The sequence below is a fragment of the Gracilinanus agilis genome, chromosome 6 (genome assembly GCF_016433145.1).
Source record: "Gracilinanus agilis isolate LMUSP501 chromosome 6, AgileGrace, whole genome shotgun sequence".
Classification (NCBI taxonomy): domain Eukaryota; kingdom Metazoa; phylum Chordata; class Mammalia; order Didelphimorphia; family Didelphidae; genus Gracilinanus; species Gracilinanus agilis.
Genome location: NC_058135.1, coordinates 148676139 through 148699785, shown reverse-complemented (window position 1 = coordinate 148699785; position 23647 = coordinate 148676139). Strand labels below are relative to the sequence as shown.

General features: G+C 34.7%; 1 protein-coding gene across 1 annotated transcript in view; it reads right to left on the bottom strand.

Moving 5' to 3' along the window:
• The window catches only part of LOC123252384 (transmembrane protease serine 11C-like), an 81009-nt gene extending 63147 nt beyond the window's left edge, over positions 1 to 17862 (bottom strand). The window contains exons 1-2 of the mRNA XM_044681721.1: positions 17766 to 17862; positions 11274 to 11392 (exon numbers count right to left, since the gene is read on the bottom strand). Coding sequence (XP_044537656.1) covers positions 11274 to 11392; positions 17766 to 17862 — 216 coding nt within the window. The remainder of the gene's footprint in view (positions 1 to 11273; positions 11393 to 17765) is intronic.
• Between the last annotated feature and the right edge of the window lie 5785 nt (positions 17863 to 23647).

The following is a 23647-nucleotide window of genomic DNA, read 5'->3' as shown; positions in this document are numbered from 1 at the left end:
ACTTTTATTTGTCAAATGACACAAAAATGTATTGGGGAGGCATGAGGTTCCATTTTTTGCTTCAGTCACACTTACCTGTCACATGTTCTCACACATGGAATGATTTTAGAAGTCATCATTCCTTATGTAACTCTTAGGTATATCTGTCACTTTGGGATATAGGTGGATATCCATAAAATGTGGATAACAATACTTATATATCTTGAGGACTTGTTTTAAGGAAAACACTATACATTTTAAAGTAATTTATAAAGATGAGCCACTTAGCTATATTGTATATCTGTGGTCATCTGCCTTTCTATTATTTCTATCTATCTGTCTGTCAATCTATCTATCTGTCTGTCCATCTATCTATGTAATCACTTATATGTGCCAGGCACAGTATTAACACCTGGGGATACAAATAGAAGAAGGACCCAATATTCCAGTAGAGAAAGAAGGAAAGAAGCATTTTTTGAATGCCTGCTATGTAAGTAAGTTCTTTATTTGATACAACAACTCTGTGAGAAAGGTGCTCTTAGAGTCTCCTTTTTATAATTGAGGAAACGGAAGCAAATAAAGAGCTAAGTAAGTTGCTCAGTCATCCAGCTAGTATGTGATTTAAATTTGAGTCTTGACTTTGGGTCTCATTGTGTCACCTAGCTGTACATCAAAAAAGAATTTTTGTGAGGAGAACTTTCTTAGTCTCATGGTGTAAAAATGGCCAAGTAGAGATGTGGGGTCTTGATTCTGGGCAAGATTATATGAAAACTTACCCATGAAGGTTCTGTACCTTAAGGGCAGATCCCAAGTTTCTATTAAGAGGGGAATGAGGAGTATATGCAGCAAGATACAAGATGCAGAATGGAAAATATATTTTTGGACATGGGAAAGGTGGGAATTTTTTTTGCATAAAGATTTTCTTTTTCTTCAAAAATAAGGAGTGGTAGGAAGGAAGAAAATAAATGCTTATTGATAAAAAATACTTTTAAGTAATAATGAAGAGGAAAAGGAGGGAATTTACTAAGAAAAGAATTTTCTTCCTTCCCCAAATATCTTTAATAGTTTGGACTGTATTTGAAAAGCAAAAAATAACTTATTAAAAGGAAATGCAAGGGACTAATAGTGGTTATTTATTTTCACCTAATTCCTCCTCATTATTGCATATTTTCTCAGTCATTTTCTTTGCTCTAGGACAGTGGTTCCCAAACTTTTTTGGCCTACTTCCCCCTTTCTAGAAAAATATTACTTAGTGCCCCCTGTCACATACTATCACCGCCCCCTTACAGTTATTCACTGCCCCCATATGCACCTGTGGCCATCACCTCTCTGCTGGATCACTGCAGCACCCACCAGGGGTTGGTGGCACCCACTTTGGGAATCACTGCTCTAGGATCTCCTAACTCCTAGGTCATGTTATAGTGAAGTACTACCTCTAGGACTCAACCATTCTCAATTTCTAGCACTTGTACCATTAACTCCTTGGTTGTCAAGATATATTCATAGTAGAGTGGTCAACATGACTGCATCTTAAAAAGAGAAGGGTTGGGGTTAATGAGCACTGTTTGCTGATATTCTTCTGTGTGGAATCTCCTGCAGATCAGTTGTGCTGTGTGATAGGAGTAACTAAATAGAATGGACCATCTTTGGAGGTGATGGTTTTCCCCTTCTTAGAAATCTTTTAGCAAAGACTGGTTATCCACTTAGTATATTGTAGAAGAAATCATGAGGCCTCTTCCAACTCTGAGATTCTGTGATTCATGCATTATTACATTTTACATCAGTTGCATATTACAATTAATACATAAGTAACTTCGAATATAACCTTATATTTATGCAATCTACAGTGGCTGACAGATTCCACAACATTGTACTATTATGCTGGGAAGTAATGTGAAATTCAGTGAAACTTGTCATCCTCTTTTCTCAACCTAAATTCCTAGATATTAAAAGTAAACTATATATATCAGAAATTGATGTGGACAGTATAGGAGGAGTTTCCCCTTCTCAAGAAAGAGGAATAGGTCTGGGTCTGCCCATGGATCATGGTTTGGGGTGTTTTATTTTCCCTCTGCTCATAACATTTTTTCTTTTATCCTTTTTCTCTCTGGAGACTAGGATATGGGGCAAGGAAATTACTAAGCTGGCATTGTTCCAACCTGCTGGGGATAAAAAGATATGATCAAGATTTTATCCCTGAGTAAGTTTGTGTCCTCAATCTTTTTCCCTGATCTTTTCCAGAATTTAATAATGCTAGTTATTAATAAAATATTGATAAAACTTAGATCACTGACCCTAGAGTTACCTCTAGTTGTTAGGATAGAGATAGAAATTCCTGACCTGCAAAAAATTGATTAAAATGACTTTTAACCCTCTGATTTATACTAATTTTGAATATAAAACAGCAACAACAGAACATTTAATTCAGAATGATTACATGTTTGCTACGTCCTGACATAAGAATAAAAAAAAGAATTAACCAAAAAAGAAACAAGGATTTAGGACTTAAATTTTTGTCCTTTTAGATGGAAAAGGGAGTGGAAAGAAATGTTATAGTTCACCAGTTGCCTGCTTTTCTTTAACTAAGACCAGCCTCAACCTCCTCCGTAGGATTTTTATTAAAATTTTATTAAGTGGACCTACCAGTAAAAACTAGCAGTTGACTACTTATTTTAGATTCCCTTCAATCTCTACTGCTTTTCTGCTCTGGTCAAATCTCCTTTCTGTTCCTGTCACACTCATTCCAATTTTCCAGATCAGCATAGCCTGCCTTGGTCTAGTTCAAACTATGATAGATTTTGTCCCTTTCTTATTTGGGAAGAGAAGTTGACTTTTTCAGCCACTAAATTATGCTTTTTAAGTGAGTCCTCAGAATGTCCCTTTACCATACTCCATAATTAATTTCAATAGAGGCGTGGTACATGAAGTTATTTCCTAAAACTCAATCTTAAAGCAGATTCAGTGGGCAATCTGATATTTGACCAATGGCCTGTATGATAACTAGTACATACTTGTCCAGTGGTTGGGGAGGGTGCAATGGTGATTTGTGGGTTCTGAAAGCCCAGGCTGCTGGTCTTTCTAAAGGAGGCAGCATATACAATAGTGAAAAGAGCACTAGATTTAGAGTCAACTTTCATGGGTACCCTCTTGGGCATCTATGCCCAAGTTGCTTAAATTTGCTGAGCCTTAGTATGTCATATGAAAAGTGGTAAGAATCTATACTATTTTCCATGATATTGCTTTTCCAGTTTAAAATGTCCCCAGTGCAACAATATTTCTTTTTACTTAGTGTCTTCATATTCTTTTATAGGGGAAGCATAAAATAACTTTGTCATATTTTATTCATGACAGACTCTTTGTGATCCCATTTGATGTTTTCTTGGCAAAAATATTTGGGTGGTTTGCCATTTTGTTCTCCAATTCATCTTATAGAAGAAGAAACTCAGGCAAACAAAGTGTCATGCCCAGGGTCACCCAGCTAGTAAGCATCTGAGGCCAGATTTGAACTCAGGTAGATGAATTTTCCTGACTTCAGTCATTGCATTCTGTCCACAGCCCTTGGCAAAATAATTTTAGGAAGAGATATTTGGAGTAGTGCATAGATTTCTGGATCCAGAGCCAGGAAGACATTGGTTCAAGTCTCATTTCTGACAATATGGGCCATGTGACTCTATTCAAGTCATGTCATTTGTCAGTGCTTCAGGTAACTTTATAACATCATAAATTGCAGAGGAGGTGGTAGTGTCTTGCATGAGTAGAGGGAGTTTCCTCACTTAGGAGTCCCCTGTAACAATAAAATCACAGCTCATGCCTATTTCTCCTACACTATGACTGTTTGGTACATTTGTTTGGTATGTCTTATTGCTAATGATATACACTTCCACTTCATATATGCTATTATGTTTAACTAGTGTAACTTAGGAATGGAGCATACTTGGCAATAATTATAATACAGAGAGCATCATTGTGCTTAATTAAAATGGAAAGGAAGGTGTGTGAGGCCAGTTACTCAGAAGAATGTAAAAGTGACCTGAAGACAAATATGAGCAATATCTGGCACCTCCCTTTTGCTAGGATTGAGTTCTGAATTAGAACAAGGAAAGTCTATGGATCCTAAAGCAAAATACCAGGATCATTTCAATATTCAGATGAAGCTCTAGACTAAACTATTTTTCAAGTACTGCATCAGAAAGTAGATATGCTAATTCTTTTAAATGAATTGGCAAAGGAAGATGTTTTTTCCATGTACATAGAATGAAATTATCTCTTTTTTTTAAAAAAAATTATCTTTATTTTATTCCAGTAACAAATTTACACATCTTCCAAAGTCACATGATTCACGTTGCCTCTTTCCACAATTTCTTCCCTTCTCCCAGAATTGACAGGCAAGAAGGAATAATTACTTCTTAAACAATATGTTATCTTATTATCATATTATGTTCTGTAATTTACAGAAGCATAGTATAATGGAAAGTGGCTCAGAAGGAGATCTAGGCTTTAATCCTCACCCTGCCTTTTAATTGCATGACTTCAGGCAAGTTACTTTATTTCTCAGGGTCTCAGTTTCCTTATCTGGAAAAGTAATTTCCAGCTATAAATCTCACAATTGTTGGAGCAGATGATATTGGTACTTAGGGCGGTGAAGCTCCCTTTTATTATAAAAAATTAACCTCAATTGATTCAAATTAAATTCTAGTCATCATCTTTTAATTTTAAGTCTCAGTAAAACTCAAGCAAAATCAGTATTTTCAACAATCCTTCAGGAATTGTCAACCTTTTCCCCTCACTTATTAGACTCTTGGATGACTTCTACTGTGCTCACTGAATTGTCAGTATGATATGTCAGAGCCATCATCAATCAACCTACCACTCACTTTGTTCTTTTTGTTTTCCTAAGAATTTTTGTGTTTTCCTCTCATACTTTATCCTGGTACAGATGAGATGTCATGTTCCTATAGACTGTGCTAGTGGATCATAAGTTCTGACAGATCCTAGAAACCTGAAAAGACTTTAAGTACAGGCCCAGTGATGGGCTGTTCACATTTCTCCTCTAAAGACCAGGCTAGGTTCAGAGAAGCTCATTATTAGTTTGGCCAAAAGAATACAAATTTTTTGGTTATAGCTACTCTCAAAGATCATTTACTCATTCATGAAAGAGCTATAGTCTGAAACATTAGGAAGGAAGGGTATCTATCCTTAAAATAGTAAATCATCTATCCTTAAAATATTTGTTTACTATCTCTTCCTTTATCAGCAATTTTCTTGCTTTGCTTATTGCAATCTCTTTTTGTTAATATTAGTTTTGATTTTGCAGCTCTGAACTTCACCTTTTACTCAGGACTCTACAGCTTTATGTACTTTAATAATTTTGCTAATAGTAAAACCATATATTTTCAGAGAATGTTAGAGCTGGAAGGCATAGTAGAGTTCAAACGGTCTTGTTCTCTTTTTTTACATGTAAGGAGACTGAGGCTTAGAGACTTAAATGGGTTGCATACAGCTAGAAAATGGCTGAGCCAACACTCAAACCCGTCTCCTGAATTAAAGGTTTCACTGAACTACTCAATCTCAAGGGTGAAACCTAAACCACTTAGCAGACATATATTTTTAAAATTACAAATGTTAATGATAAGCCATTTTTGACCCCAAATGTAGTCTAATAGAGTCTTTTCTGAACATTGTTAGAATATAGAAAAAAAAACACTTTGCCTTATTCCAGTGTTGTGTAGAGTTATGGCTATTGTTTGTGCTCACTTTGAGGTAGCCGGATTGGGGAAAATCTGTGCAAGCACTGAAGGACTATTTCAGTAGTGGGTTTAGAGGTACAAATCCAAGAATTAGTTATAAAAACTTTCCTAGATTCTTATCATCACAGATTCCAACTTTTTTACATTTCTCATATTATCTGCTCCATGTTGAGAAGATATATTCATTTCAACAGGTACAATAATCCCTGCCTCCAAAGAACTCCTCGGGATGAGGGTGACAGGAGATCTGCTTAAAGGGGAGTAGGGGTCAAGATATTGGAGGACAGGCAGCAACTCAACTGAATTCACCCAACATTCTCCTCTAAGCAAGTTTAAAAGAATGTCTTAAATTGAATTCTGCTATGGCAGAATCAATAAAAGGATAGAGTGAGGCATTTTTCCTGTCCAAGGCAACTAAGGAGCTTGGCAGGGGTAGTCTGTGACACTGGCTGTGGCAATACCAGTAGCAGGCCTTGGAGTCAAGCTGTTGTAGAGGCAGCATTTTGGGGAGCTCTTAGCCTATGGCCAGTAAGGGGATTGGACAATTGGCCAAAAAGAGATTACATGGGCCCCTTTGTTAACATTGGGTGCAAGACTCTGTTACACTGTTTATACTCAATTCCAGGTTAAAATTCCAGCTCCAGGCCAAAAAAAAAAAAAAAAAAAAAAAGCACTAGTTAAGAGTATATAGAGAGGTAGCTACATACCATAATGGATAGAAAGCCAAAATTAGGAAGACCTGAGTTCAAACTTTTCTCAATTACTCACTAGCTGTGTAACTTTGGGCCAGTTGCTTAATTTCTGTCTGTCCCAGCTTTTTCTTCTTTAAAACGGAGATAATAATAGTACCTACCTCTCAGGGCTACTGTGATAAATAACATTTATAAAGTGCTTTGCAAACCTTAAAGAGCTATATAAATGCTAGCAATTATTTGTAGTTTTTCTTTAGAAAAATAACTAACACTTTAGGAATATCACTACTATATTTATGGAGGATGGATTTGAAAATGGGAAAGGTCAGTCAGGAAGATCATTAAGAAGGCTACTGTAATAGGCCATATGAGAGAGGTGATGAAGGCCTTAACTTTAGTGGCAGCCATGTGAATGCAAAGAAGAGAAGGATGTGAAAGTTATAGAGGAATAAAATCATTAGGATGACATCTGATTGTCAATGAGGGGTAAGTGAAGAGTTGAGGATGACTGAGGTTGTAAATCTGGGTTATTAGAAGGCTGATATTTTCCCTTGACAGAAATAGGAAAGGTGTTGGGTAGGTTTGGTAGGGAAAATGATGAGTTCTGGGTGTATTCAATTTGAGCTGCTTATGACATGTCTAAGTAGAGATTTTCAGCAGGTGTTTGGTAACTGGAGCTCTGGAGAGAGCTTAAGGCTGGAACACTTTTAGTCTTCACTATTGCCCTAGTCATTCATTTCCACTGAAATACTACTAATTTAATACTAGAAATTAGTGGAGCAACAAGAACAGTGCAGTTTTTAGATCATTTAACAAGACAGGTAAATAGGATCCACGTTTCTCTTTTGTTACTTATACTGCTAATTGCCTATTCCCCACACCTCCTACTGCCTCTAGGACATCTGAACCTAGATAACTAATCAGAACTTCAAATTCAATTTATCTAAAACCTCATGTTAAATTTTGGAGATGCCTGCGTTGGAAGGTGGAAGAGATGTTTCCTAAAGATTTTGCCAATTACAGCTGCCTGTAATTTCACAGGTTTATTTAAAAGTACTGAGGCATTTCCTTAACTCTAGTGTCTTGAAACCTGTTTTAGAGTCACAATGAGTCAGCAGTTGTTCCACAGGAGATGTTCAATTTGGCATGAAACTGCGAAATTTTTGTTGAGTGTTTAAAATGGAGCTTGGGAAGAGTGAAGATTGAGTGGCAGATAATAACTACAGGTAGAGTAATTTAAATGATAATCAGACTATAATGGCACTAAAACAATAGAACTCAATAACATTTAATAATTAATTTCAACCCTCTCTTCCTCTTATAGGTTGGATGGTGGGAACGGCAGGTGTTAGATATTGAATGTAGTACATATACATTGCAATGTACACAATCACTGAATTGCTATGCTATGCTGAAATATGTTTTTTAAGGAAATATTAGGATTGGATGGGAATGATATGAATAAAGGACAGTTGAGAAAAACCAAGATGATAAATAAACTTAAAAAAAAGAGAGAAAGAACATTGACAGGAGGACAAAATAAAGAAGAGAAAGGATAAAGTGTTTTGAAGGACTTGGGAGTCCTGGCAACCAATGGCAAAGTCGAGAGTAGGGGAAAACATTTTCAAATGAATTGGATATAGGAAGAATTAGTATTAACACAATGGTAGAGACTGGTATGTTTCATCTTTGAATAAAGTTTTGAGACTGTATGGCTTCTGGGTTCTAGTGACCTCCATAAATCTACTTATCTCTTTTCATTAGCTGTTTCTATTAGTGACACTTATTCTTTTGGCACCCCTTTCCCCATGTTATCTGTTAATCTTCTACCTTTTCATCTTTTATATCAAATTAATTATCTAGTTCTGTCAGTTCTACCTGTTAATAAGTATGTCTTTGATCTGTCCTCCTTTACAACTCTGATACCACTTTAGTTTATTTTGTTTCCACAAGTTTATATTGTTGTAATAGGTTACCACCAGGTCTTCCTAATGCTATTTATTTTCACCCTCTAATCTGTCCTTCCTCCCACTGCCAAATTAATTTTGGTCATCACTTCATAGCACCTTTACTGAAAAACAAAAACTTCTCTTTAATTCCCTGTTGCCTACTGAGGATAATACAGAAATAATTTGGTTGGGATTTAAGGCATGCTAATGTTTGGTGTCACCTTTCATTTCTACTCATATCTGACTATATCCCTCTATGTGTACTTAACAAACTGTATTCATCTGTGGGCCAGGGTCCCATGATCCCCGAAACAAGTACATTGGGAAACTAGAGAAAACCTCAGTTCATGGACATATCAACAGAGCTGTTGCTGATTATGACAAAGTGATAAAATCTGAGCCTTTTGGTATATTCTATGTCTGAGACCTCAAGCCGATTTCATAATGCAGCTCAATCTATAGTATATTCCCTCAAAATGTAAACCTAGCAAAGTGTAGTAATACCCAATGCAATAAAGTAATAAAAATTCCCAGGTTCCTAATTCTTCGTGCTTTTACTCATTGTATCTATCTCCCTTGTGTAATGCTCCCATTTTCTAACTTCATTGGTTGAATTTCTTCTACCCTTTTGATTGAAATATTAGATCCTCCATATCAAGGATGTCATAATCAAACCTATGGGTCACATATTGATTTGGAAAACCATGCATGAACATTATTTATGATTTATTCTATTTTTATTTTATTAGATATCTCCCAATTACATTTAAATTTGTTTTGGGCAACACTTGGGAATGTTGATGCCCAGGCCCTGTTTGACACCTTTGATCTAGACTTTCTCTGATTCTCACAATAAATATAAATTTCTTCCTTTGGCATTCATAAAGTACTTTGCTTTATATCTTTGTAATACTTTTATTATTCATTTAAAATTATAGTGATCTGTATGTAACAAGGTTGAATGAGCCCTTTGAAGCAATTCTAGAGAACATATATCCAGAGTTCCTCTTTTTGGAAAAGATAGTCACTCACCCCAGTTAATTTGTGCTTTCAGACTTGTCTATCATTGTTTATTATTGTTATTATTATCATCTTATTTCCAGCTCACCCGAGGGCAGATTCATTGTCTGGGGACTCTACTTGAGCTAATATCTGAAAGTCTTTTTAACATTTCAGGGTCCATAGTTTGCCCATCACTGGTATAGATAAAAATCTATGATCTTATAAAAAACAAACTGAATGAAGTATGCTTATCATACATACAATAAGGTGCAGTTAGGTTGACCAGCCATTGAGTTGGCCCATCACCATAAATGTCTTGGCCAAACGTGAATGAACATGGATTTGGGCTTATAGAATAGGAGGAAGATGGCAGGCTAGATTGCTTTTGAAATGTTGTACAATGCTTTTAATGACCTAAAACGTTTCCCCCTAACAACAAAGGGTTTTCTTTTTGAAATTAATAAGCTTTCAGTGATATGATAAAGCTACAAGTCAAGGAATATTAGAGGCTCCAAATAATTAAAATTCTGTGGCACCTAAATGGCATTTAAAAAGGTGCAGAGTGAGCACAGGGAAGCTATATCATCTTGTCAATGAAAGAATTGCATAGGAAAGATACTATTAAAGGTAACATTAAAGTATAATTAGAAAAAAGAGAAGAGTAACTGATAAACAATGGGTTACTTTCAGAGGAAGATTCCCAGCACTTAAAGAAAACTCATTGTGGAAGATACATGGGAGGACACAGGCAAGAGGTCCCACAAGGGGGGAAGGAATAGATAGGTTATAAGTTGTACTGCTGAAAAGAGTACACATATCATTGAGACAAAAAATCCTTTGGTGTGTTTAAAAATTAAGATTTCTGGGCATGGAGCCAAGATGGTGGAAAAGGTACACAGACCCACCTAATCTCTACCAAATTACCCTCCCCCAAACTATGACATTATGCCTCAAAATGAATTCTGAAAAAGCATAACCCACAAAAAGATGGGTAAAATAAATTTTCAGCCCAAAACAACTTAGAAAGCTAGCATGAAAGATCACGTGCACCATGCACCAGAGTGGGAGTGGAGTACAAAGCAGCCTACCATGGTAGGCCTCACCATAGCAACTGGTCTTGGGGACAGCTGAATCAGCAGCAAAGGCTTCTGGACATCTGAGTGATCCAAAATAATCCTAAGGGACTCATAATGAAAAATTTCTTCTTCTTCCAGAGAAGGGACGGATAAGGTCTGAATCCAGAGCAAAGCAAATATGTTTCATTTTCTTTCTTAAATTTTTTTGTTTGAGTTCCCTTCCACAAAAGAATTAATATGGACAAATGTTTACTTGATTGCACATGTAAAATTTATATCAGACTGCTTACCATCTTGGAGGATGGAGGAAGGGAGAAAATTTGAGCCTCAAAATGCTTTTTAAAATGTTGGAAATCATTTTTGCATGCAATTGGGGGAAAATTTAGTTAACTTAAAAAAATTAAATTTCCATGGCATTATATTTACATAAGATAATTATTTTTAAAATATCTTAGTGATCTAGTATTACAAATCCATCCCAAGTCAAATTCAACTGAGAGTATAAAAAGAGAGCATGAGAATACTAAATTGGATTTTTTACATAGAGAAATGGCATGTATAATGGAGACATCAGAAGATGTAGGGTTGAATCCTGGCATCAGCAAAATTAACTGACCACAGGCACATCAGTTAACTTCTTTGAACCTTCTTTTAATCATCTTGGAAATGAGAATACTTGTGCTACCTACCTCACAAGGTTGTCATAAGGAAAACACATTGAAAATCTAAAAGTACTATTTTAATGTATCATCATTTTTCATAGAATTTCTACCAGTTCTAAAGGCAATGTTTGGAAGAGGAAAAAAGGCAAAAGAAAATCCAACTTACCAAAGACACTATCCTTTCATTGAGATCTATATATTCTTGAGAATATGGCTTGCCAAATTCACTGTCATATTCAACATTATTAAGTTTAAAGCTGATGTGGTAATAGAAAGGTGTTTTACCTGTGAAGTAGAGAGATCAAAATTAGTAATTATGTTGCTTTTTGATGTCTAACTACTATTTCCATGGAATAAACAGCATGTGAAATAGTGTTGAGTATTCAGAAAATATAAAGCTGGTCTCTATGTATAACATGATATATATTACATAATATGTAAATATAGTTGATGTAGCATTGTCAGAGAAATAATTTCTCTCAAAAATTGTGATATTCTTAATGATGTATTCAGGATGTTTTAAAAGTGAAAGTTCTAAAAATTGAATATGCCAAGATTCAAGTTGGTTACATTTGAATACAATGTCATGTCAGTTGTATCTGTATAATAATCAAATAAGCAATTATTAACCAGCTTTTCTGTGCAAGGCACTCTACTAAGTTCTGGGAATACAAAGACAAACAGTCAACAAGCATTGATTATGTTTAGCCACTAGGCTACATACTAGGTATGCAAAGAAAAAGAATGTTTTCATTCATTCATTCAAAGAAATGAATCTTACTTGCAGAGGTTATATTATAATAAATGAGATAGCAAAAACATGTATATATCCATAGCGTATAAATATAGATGATAAATACAAATAAATGGAAAGTTGTTAAATACAAATGAGCTTGAGAGGGAAGACTCTAGCATTTGAGGAGGTCAGGGAATGATTCATATAGAAGACGTCGAGCTACATTTTGAAGGAGTGGAGAAATTCTAGGAGGCAAAAATAAATGGGGTGTAAGACAACCAGTAAATAAGCCCATAGGGATAGAAAATAGTGTTGAATCAGTCAACAATCATTTAATTAAGTGCACCAGGGATAGAAAGGCAAAAACCTCTTGTCTAGTGTGGAAGAAAGTATACATATAACTATATACAAACAAGATATATACAGGAATATGATATGTACAGAAAGTCTGTTTAGCTGGATTGAAAGAGTATGGGGGAAGGTCTGAGGTATTGAAGGTAGTATTGGGACAAATTTATGAAGGGCTTCAAAAGCTGAACAGATGAGCTAATATTTGATCCTAGGGATTCTGTTAGACTATAAGCTTCTTGAGAGCTTAGACTGATCTTCACATTTCTTTGTATCTCCAGTTCTTAACCCAGAGGCTGAAACATAGCAGACACTTAATAAATGCTTGCTGACTTATTTCTGACTACTGGAGTTGATTGGATGAATGAAATGATCACATCTTTGTTTAAGTAAAACCATTTTGAGAGTAGTGTGGAGAATTGACTGAATCGAGGACAGACTAGACACTAGGGCACTAATCAGGAAGCCAATTCATGGCAGAGCTAATGAGAGACTGAACTAAGGTATATCTGTATGAATAGAGAAAAAGGGTAAGACACAAAAGATATTTTAGAATACTTGACTGTTGTGTTACTCTGGGCAAGTCCCTCAAATATTGTCTGCCTCAGTTGCTTCTATTGTAAAAAAGGGCTAAATAATAATCTACCTTCCAGGATTGTTGTGAGGATAAAATGAGATAATGTTTGTCAGACATCATGCAAACTCAAAACATTGCTGCTTAATCATTATTTTCAAGGTAGAAGTAGAAGCAAAAAGATTTGGCAATTGATTAGATAAGAAGTATGAGGGATAGTGAAGAATTAGAGATAATACCAGTGTTACAAACCTGGGAGGCTGAAAGAATGGTAGTACCTTTGATAAAAATAAGAAAGTTTAGAAGATGCCTAAGTTTATGCAGAAAATTAATTAATTACATTTTGGACATTTTAAATTTGAGTGTATCTGGGAGGACTATATAGAAATGTCCAATAGGCATTTGGTAATGGAGATCTATAGTTTGGGGGAGAGAACTGGACTATATACAGAATCTGGGAATCATTCGTATATTAATTAACCCCATGGGAGCTGATGTCATCATAGGGAGAGAGTAGGAAAGAAGAGCAGAGAGCCTAGGAGAGAATTTTGGAGAATAGCAACAGTCGTGATCTGGAGGAGGAATAAGGAGATAGTAGAGTCATGAATGACCAGAAAGGAGATAGACTATATGCAGAGAAAGTGATTGGCAGCAGATATGTCAGGATTGATGAGGACTGATAAAAAAAATCATCAGATTTATCAGACAACAATGGTAATCCTGGAGAAAGCAATTTCATTTGAGTGAAAATGTCATGAGCCAGATTGTATTAGAAAAGAAAACATGTCTGCTTTTGAGAAATTTACATTGTATCATGGTAACAGCATTTAAACATATAAATATAATACTGCATTCTAATTCTAAGGTCTAAGGTTAGAAATAGGGAACCAGAAAATCTTGTTTTTTTAAAGATTATAAAATACTAAATAATGGTGCCATTTGTGTCATCTGAAAGAGGATTGCCCATCTAAAAATGCCTTTGTATGATGTCAAAGCATCTTGATGGAAAGTATTAAATTCAGATGATCATATAGACAGTTTGTCAACCTGATACCAAATATTCAAGTATATGTGGATTTTAGATGACTGCTTAGACTTATTAACCATTTCCCAGATAGTTTGACTTTGTGTAGACAACTTCGAGGTGAATTCTCATTAGTTATCCAGCCACTTTTTAAAAGATGGGTTTAAAAGAGGGGTTAAGCAGCTAGGAATTAGGAAACAGCTACTCAGTTTTAGGAGGTACTGTACTTGTTCTTTCAGAGTTGTGGTGACTTAAAGGAAACCTGTAGAATTATACAGATGCCCTAATGATTTAGTTAATATCAAGAGTATTCTTTTTTAAGATAAAGATTTACAAAAAGCTTAATCACTAAAACATTTTCTAAAATAAAGTATTACAGACCCCATAAATTAGCTAATTTCTAGGTTAGATTTTGTTTAAAAAAAGTAGTTTCACCAGAGGAAGTTTTCCTGTGATCTGTAAAATAAATTTGTACATAAAGCATTGCTATAAACTAAATATAATACCTTTGTTTTTTCAATATATCATTATTCTTTCTACTACCTTAGACACTTGGAACCCCATTCTTCATTTTATTATGGAATCTTAGAAAGTTCAAACTGGAAGAGAAAGCACCAGAAATTACACAGCCTAACTTTCTCATTTTAGAAATAAGAAAAGTCCAGAGAAGTGAAATAATTCAGAAAAGGCCATTATGCAGTTAGTGGGAAGTCGAGTAATAAAATATAGGTCTCTTATTTCCTAGGTTAGTGTTCTTTTCACCTTTCCCCTCCAATCTCCTTTATTATTTCTTCTGTTCTTTGTACAACAAATCAGAGTGATTCTCCTTGACCAGTGCTTTGAGGGATTATACTTTTTCGGCAGTTTGAGGGAGCATGGAGAAAGCAGTGACTTTAGCTAGTTGATATTAAAAAAGCACCTAGGACAAAATTCATACATGCATAATTCATGTGTAATATATGCACATGTATAATATATACATACACATATACATTCAGTAACTTCCTCCACTCTCATTTAAGATGAAGTGGGTAGAACTGTCCTTGCCTTTTGCCTCTTATTTTCACCTTTAAAAATAACCTTGATGTTTATTGTAACCTGAATTCATTTGTTTAAAATGTGGAGGTGGAGAGCAAGTACACAGCGTGATTTGCCCTGCCCGCTCTATATGCCTCCTCCAAAAAACAACAATTTCTTGTTATGCACAGAGTTGGAGTTCAACAAATATTATTGTCATTGCCTATTTGACTTAAATGAACTCTGGTAGAAGGAAAGTGATATATTTGCATAAAATTTTATTTTACCGAGGGCTAGCTTTTATTTATTTATCTATCTATCTATCTGTTTATTTGTTTGTTTGTTTGTTTGTTTTTTTAAACCCTTAACTTCTGTGTATTGGCTTCTAGGTGGAAGAGTGGTAAGGGTGGCCAATGGGGGTCAAGTGACTTGCCCAGGGTCACATAGCTGGGAAGTGTCTGAGGCTGGATTTGAACCTAGGACTTCCCATCTCTAGGCCTGGCTCTCAATCCACTGAGCTACCCAGCTGCCCCCAGGGCTAGCTTTTAAAATATGTGTGTCTGTATAAGAAAGGGTTGGTCTATTAAATATACTTAATAACTGAAAGATGATTCTCAGAAATCATATACAAATTTCACTTTTAAAGAAAAATAATTTTAGCAACATTGATCCATTTCTCAGTTTGATTATAAATACTATTCCTGGTTCACTCAGGCAAGAAAGAAGGATTTATTAAGTATCTGCTATGAAGGGTACTATGCCAAGCCGTAGAGCTTCAAAGACAAAAAAAAAAAGAGAAACAATCTGTTTCCAAGGAGCTTATATTCTATGCTAACGGATGGCATTATGGACAGTGAGTCAGGAGAACTGAACTTAAATCTTGTCTCAGACACTTATTAGTCGGGTGACCTAGGATAAGTCACTTTGTTTCTGTTTGCCTGAGTTTTCTTATTAGTATAATTGGGATAATAAGAAGACCTACCTCATGGGGTCCTTGTGAAGATCAAATATCATAATTATGAAAAGCACTTAGCACAGTGCCAAGCACATGGTAGGTGCTATAGAAATGCTTATTCACTTCCATTCTTTGTGGATTAGGGAAGACTATATATAATATATGTATATATGTATATATTATATACATATACAGTATACATATGTAAGTATATACTGAATTCAAAATTAAATTAAGGTAATTAGGAGAGATTGAAGGAAAATAATAATAGGAAGTTTTGCAAACATTTTACACATTGTATCTTATTTTATCCTTATAACAATAACCCTGTGAGGTGGTTATTATTTCTATTTTCTGGAGTTATAGTTGTTAAATGATTTGCTTGATACATAGTAGGTAGAAAATCTGGGATTTATGCCTCTCTTCTGATTCCAATCTAGCGTATTTTATACTTCGCCAAGATTTATACATTTTTTTAAAAGGGAGAGGGGATGTGATATAATAGAATGAGCTCAGCATATAGAGGTTGGAGAGGTCTGACTTTGAACTCCTTGGATAATATGTTTTACTCTGAGCAAATTACTTTACTTCTTTGAACCTCAGTTTTTTTCTGAGTTTTGAGGTTACTTCAAAGGGTTAATATAATGCACAAATGAGTTAATATGTATAAAGTTCTTTGCAAACACTAAGAGATATATAAATGTGATGTGGTTTCAGGGATGTGCTGTCTGAGCTTAAGGTTGCCAGCTGATTGAGCATTTACACAGTGAAAATCAGTAGAGCTACAAATCAGGCTTTGATTTATTGTTTTGTTGATTATTTAGATTTTGGAAAGTGTTAATAATGAAGATTAAATTTAAAAATGTCACGGTATATTTCTCTTTCTCCTGTTACTAAACATGTACCAGTATATGCCTTGCTATTATAACTAAAAAGGCAACTTCTGCCAATATTTGTCCCTACTCTAGGTATGACTTCCCTATTTCCTCAATTTTGAGAAAATTTATAAAAGAAAATCTTGATAATTATTTTCTCTATCCCAAGATGTATAGACCTTTCTGCTTGTTTCTAGAGAAATCTTTGTAAAGCCTTTAAAGAAGAAATGGGACATATTAGTGTGCTATTAAGTGTGTGTGTGTGTGTGTGTGTGTGTGTGTGTGTGTGTAAGAGAGAGAGAGACAGAGAGAGAGAAAAGGAATAAACTTTCTAGGAGAAAAATATATATTCAAGGTGCTTCATTTATATCAACATACCTTTTCAGACTTGTCTCCCCTACCCACTTGCTTTCATATAATATGCACCATTAAAATGTAAGCTCCTTGAGGAATAGAACTATTTTTGCTTTTCCTTTGTATTCCCAGTGTTAAGCATAGTGCCTAGTGCATACAGCAAGTGCTTAATATACATGCTTAGTGATTTAATAGTGTGTTTCCTCTGAGTTGAGTTCATTTGGCAAAAATTTAACATTTTGGAGTAGATAGCCACTGAGGTTTTCTTCCAACTCAAATTCTCTGGTCTTGTGATTCTCAATGAAGTAATCTCTAATACTTCCAGCAAGATGTAAACTTGTTCACCTCAGAGTTCTTAACTGCATTTTAAATACCTCTTACCTATAGTTTCACTTTCTTCCTTCTACAAAAATTATTTTCTATTTCTATTCATATTTCTATGTGTTCTCTTCCACATTTGAATGTAAATTCCATAGGCATAGATAAAAAAATTTTTTTTGTCTCCCCAGTGCCTTAGCAAAGTGCCTTGTATGGATTAGATTGTCAAATATATGTCAAATTAACAGAAAACTGAAAGTCTAAGCTCTGCTTGAATTGATCTTATCAACTCCCACATTTCCCAAAGTTCCAAACCTTTTAAAGGGCATGTGACAAAAGCTTGAAAATTTCAAAGACAGAGAGATATTCACAAAATATCCTCAACACAGTAACTTTCCAAATCTGAGAATCAGAGTAAATCCATTAGACTATGAGGCCTGATATGATGGACACTCACCATAGACCACAAAGTAAATGATAACTCCAATGGCTGCTGCAGCAATTATGACCACCAAGATAGTCAGGGCAATTTTCCCGGATCTTGTGAGTTTCATGTCTGTGTCTAATTCTGTCCTGTGCAAAAGGGATAAAAGTACACATACAAGTGTAAGCTAAAGATATCTTATGGTTAAATACTGACTCTGGCATTTAGAATAAAGGCTTATTCCTTTTCATGCATAATTTGGATTGAATAGACAGTGGATGAGTATAGTTGAAAACTGGAGACCATAAGCCCATGAAGTGGAATGATATAGTTAGGGATAAATGGATGGGCAATACTATATATTAAGCTATTAACTCATACTGTTAAAAGAGACAGAGGAAGATCTCTAACAGGATTTTTGTTGTTTTTATTTTTGTTTTTGAAGTGACAAGAGTTGTATAATGTGAATATCATAGATGACTTGGGATGTGTACTGACAGAGGGAGTGTCCACATTAATGGAATCACAGATGCATTGGACTATTAAAATATAATACACTGAAATCTTGTTCTAATCCAATGCAATGCAATTCTAACTCCACCTCTATGACATATATCTCCTTCTAAAATTTCAAAATGCTACCATTTTAATTTGGGTTCTCCACACATCTCACCTAGACCATTGTTACAACTTCCTAATTGGAAACTAGGCTTCTATTTTAATATTCTCTGACCACTGGAAAGCACATTATTCAAGGTATGTTTGCACATAATGCATATGTTTAAACAATTAATTCCTTATGGATAGTGATAAGATGAGAAATAAGATAATGGGAAGGCTGGTTGGAAGTACTAGAGATATCTGGCCTAGAGAAGAGGAACACCTTTTACCTTCCAGGAATTAAAGGCAAATGAAAAAGAAATTGGGTTTGTTTTGAAGAGGGAAGTACTAGGAAAATTTTTTTCTTTCATAAGAGAAATATCTTCCTAACATTTAGAACTGGCCAATTTGCTTTAATAGATTGCAAATTTATCATTATTGGAGGTCTGAAGGAAAAGTGAATGACTACTTGTCAGGGAAGAAGCAAAGTAGTTTCCTGCTCAGGTGTGGGCCAAAATAGATAGTTTCACTTCCTTTCATTTCTAAGATAGTGTTTTTTTAATTAAAATATTTTTAAATATTTCATAAACAAATGTTTTCTTTACATTCATTTAAAAAATTGAGTTCCAAATTCTCTCTCCCCTCCTTGAAAATACAAGCAATTTTATACCAGTTATACATGTGAAGTCATGGAAAATATATTTCCATATTAGCCATATTGCAAAGGAAAGCTTTTTTTTTAATTAAGAAAATTTAAAAAGTATGTTTCAATCTACATTCAGCGTTCATCAGTTCTTTCTCTGGAGGTGAATAGTGTTTTTCGTCATGGATCCTTAGAAATTGTCTTGAATCATTGTCTTGATTAAAATAGCTAAAAATTTTAGTGTCCTTTATCTTACAACATTGATGTTACAGTGTACCATTCTCTCCTAGCTCAGCTCACTTCACTTAGCATGAATTCATTTAAGTCTTCCCAAGTTTTTCTGAAACCACTCCACTCACCATTTCTTAAAGTACAATAGAATTCCATCATAAACATATACTACAACTTATTCTAACCATTCCCCAATGGATGAGTTTATCCTCAATTTCTAAACCTTTGCCATGACAAAAAGAGCTGTTGTGAATATTTTTTGCACAAATAGATCCTTTTCTTTTATCTCTTTGTGCTTCAGATCTAGTAGTGGTATCACTGGGTTATATGATAGACATAGTTTTATAACCCTTTGGGTATAGTTCCAAATTGTTTTCTGCAGTGATTGTATCAGTTCATAGCTCCACCAACAGTATAACTAGCATTTCTAGTAAAACAATGAATAATGGTGGTAATAATGAACACCTTTGCTTCACCCTGATCTAATTTGGAAGGCCTCTAGCTTATTTCCATTACAGATAATGCTTTTAATATAGATACTATTTATCATTTTAAGGAAAATTCCATTTATTCTTATGCTTTCTAGTATTTAGGTGAATATATTTTCTCAAAGGCTTTTTTCTTTATCAATATAATCACATGTATTTTGTTGGTTTTGTTTTTGATACAGTAAATTATGCCGAGAGTTTTCCTAACATGGAATTAGGCCTGCATAACTGGTCTTAGTGTATAATCTTTTTTTTTTTTTTAAGAAAAGAATAGGTTTACTTAGCTTACAAGGATATAGTTGTTGACAACAGAGTAAGGATAAATATTGATAATCCTTTAGTGGTGCTGGTTCTGGTTCAGGCTAGTAGTGACTTCCTCTTGTCTCCTTTCCCCACATAGAGACAGTTATCACATAGTAGTTAGTTTCAGACCTAAGCCATATAAGAGAATCACCAGTTCAGAGGAGGTAGAAATTAGCTCTCTGGGAGCTTTTTGTAGGGTTGGGGTTTGCTAGGAATCACCAATGCAAAATCTTCCTTTAAGCTTTGAAACAAAGAGACCTTCATGTTCTAGTTGCCTACTGGCAGGGGCTTCCTGTCATCAGAATCCCCAGCCTCCAGGGGCTTGTATTCCTATTTGTTCTACAGGCTAAAAATTTTCCCTTTGAAATTGTATAAGCATTGCAATCTAGGAACTTCCCTTTTGATATCCCAACTGCTCCCTCAAATCTCCTCCCTCCTTTATAATGTGCATCAGCTTGGTCATAGCCTACCACATTGCTCCTTTGATAGCCTGCCTATCTTTTTCTTTCCATTCCCTTGATATAGAATTCTTTTTTTAAAAAATATTTTATTTTTTTAGAAACATTTTCCGTGGTTACATGATTCTTGTTTTTACTTTCCCCTTCAACCCCCTTTAGCTCCCCCCCCATATCCAACATGCATTTCCATTGGTTTTAACATGTGTGATCAATCAAGACTTATTTACATATTATTGATAGTTACATTGGTGTGGTCCTTTAGTGTCTACATCCCCAACCATGCCCACATCAACCCATGTGTCAAAGCGATTGTTTTTCTTCTATGTTTCCACTCCTACAATTCTTCCTCTGAATGTGGGTAGCATTCTTTTTCATAAATCCCTCAGAATTGTCCTGGGTCATTGCATTGCTGCCAGTACAGAAGTCCATTACAATCGATTTTACCACAGTGTATCAGTCTCTGTATACAATGTTCTTCTGGCTCTGCTCCTTTCACTCTGCATCAATTCCTGGAGGTCTTTCCAGTTCACATGAAATTCCTCCAGTTTATTATTCCTTTGAGCACAATAGTATTCCATCACCAACATATACCACAATTTGTTCAGCCATTCCTCAATTGAAGGGCATACCCTTGCTTTCCAGTGTTTTGCCACCACAAAAAGCGCAGCTATAAATATTTTCATACAAGTCTGTTTATCTATGATCTCTTTGGGGTACAAACCCAGAAATGCTATGACTAGATAGAAGGGCAGGCAGTCTTTTATCACTCTTTGGGCACAGTTCCAAATTGCCATCCAGAATGGTTGGATCAGTTCACAACTTCGCCAGCAATGCATTAATGTCCCAGTTTTGCCACATCCCCTCCAACATTCGTTACTCTCCTCTTCTATCATTTTAGCCAATCTGTGAGGTATGAGGTGATACCTCAGAGTTGTTTTGATTTGCATTTCTCTAATTATTAGAGATTTAGAACACTTTCTCATGTGCTTATTGATACTTTTGATTTCTTTACCTGAAAATTGCCTATTCATGTCTCTTGCCCATTTATTAATTGGGGAATGGCTTGATTTTTTATACAATTGTTTTAGCTCCTTGTATATTTGAGTAAATAGACCTCTATCAGAGTTTTTTTTGTTATAAAGATTTTTCCCAGTTTGTTGTTTCCCTTCTGATTTTGTTTGTACAAAAACTTTTAAGTTTAATATAATCAAAATTATTTATTTTACATTTTGTAATTTTTTCTAACTCTTGCTTGGTTTTAAAATCTTTCCTTTCCCAGAGATCTGACAAGTATACTATTCTGTGTTCACTTAAATTACTTATAGTTTCCTTCTTTATATTCAAGTCATTTACCCATTCTGAATTTATCTTAGTATAGGGTGTGAGATGTTGATCTAAACCTAATCTCTCCCATATTTTTTTTCCAGTTTTCCCAGCAGTTTTTGTCGAATAGTACATTTTTGTCCTAAAAGTTGGGCTCTTTGGGTTTATCATACACTGTCTTGCTGACATCACTTACCCCAAGTCTATTCCACTGATCCTCCCTTCTGTCTCTTAGCCAGTACCATATTGTTTTGATGACCACTGCTTTATAGTACAATTTAATATCTGGTACTGCTAGGCCACCTTCCTTCATATTTTTTTTTCATCATTTCCCTTGATATTCTTGATCTTTTGTTATTCCAAATGAACTTTGTTATAGTTTTTTCTAATTCAGTAAAAAAGTTTTTTGGTAGTTTGATAGGTATGGTGCTAAATAGATAAATTAATTTGGTAGAATGGTCATTTTTATTATGTTAGCTCATCCTACCCATGAGCAATCAATGTTTTTCCAATTGTTTAGATCTAGTTTTAATTGTTTGGAAAGTATTTTGTAGTTGTGTTCGTATAATTCCTGTGTTTGTTTTGGTAGATAGATTCCTAAGTATTTTATATTGTCTAGGGTGATTTTAAATGGTGTTTCTCTTTTTACCTCTTGCTGCTGTGATATGTTGGAAATATATAGAAGTGCTGATGATTTATGTACATTTATTTTGTATCCTGCAACTTTGCTAAAGTTGTTGATTATTTCTACAAGCTTCTTAGTTGATTCTCTAGGATTTTTAAGTAGACCATCATATCATCTGCAAAGAGTGATAGCTTAGTCTCCTCATTGACTATTTTGATACCTTCAATTTCTTTTTCTTCTCTAATTGCTACTGCTAATGTTTCTAGTACAATGTTAAATAATAGAGACGATAGTGGGCATACTTGTTTCATGCCTGATCTTTTTGGGAAGGCTTCTAATTTATCCTCATTGCATATGATGCTTGTTGATGGTTTTAGATATATACTGTTTATTATTTTTAGGAAAGGTCCTTCTATTCCTATACTTTTCACTGTTTTCAATAGGAATGGATGTATATTGTCAAAGACTTTTTCAGCATCTATTGAGATAATCATGTGGTTTCTGTTGGTTTGCTTGTTGATATGGTCAATTATGTGAATGGTTTTCCTAATGTTGAACCATCCTTGCATTCCTGGTATAAATTCCACCTGATCATAATGAATACTCCTCACGATCACTTGCTGGAGTCTCTTTGCTAGCATTCTGTTTAAGATTTTTGCATCTATGTTCATTAAGGGGATTGGTCTGTAATTTTCTTTCTCTGTTTTTGATCTACCTGGCTTTGGGATCAGTACCATATTTGTATCAAAAAGGAGTTTAGTAGAACTCCTTCTTTACTTATTATGTCAAATAGTTTGTATAGTATTGGAATTAGTTGTTCTTTAAAGATTTGATAGAATTCACTTGTGAATCCATCTGGTTCTGGGGATTTTTTCTTAGGGAGTTCTTTGATGGCTTGTTCATTCTCTTTTTCTGATATGAGATTATTTAGGTATTCTATTTCTTCTGCTGTTAATCTAGGCAATTTGTATTTTTGTAAATATTCATCCATCTCACCTAGATTGCTACATTTATTGCCATATAATTGCGCAAAATAGTTTTTAATGATTGCCTTGATTTCCTTTTTATTAGAGGTGAGGCCTCCTTTTTCATCTTTAATACTGATGATTTGGTTTTCTTTTTTCCTTTTTTTAAATTAGATTGACCAGTACTTTGTCTATTTTATCTGTTTTTTTCAAAGTACCATATTCTAGTCTTATTTATTAATTTAATAGTTCTTTTACTTTCAATTTTATTGATTTCTC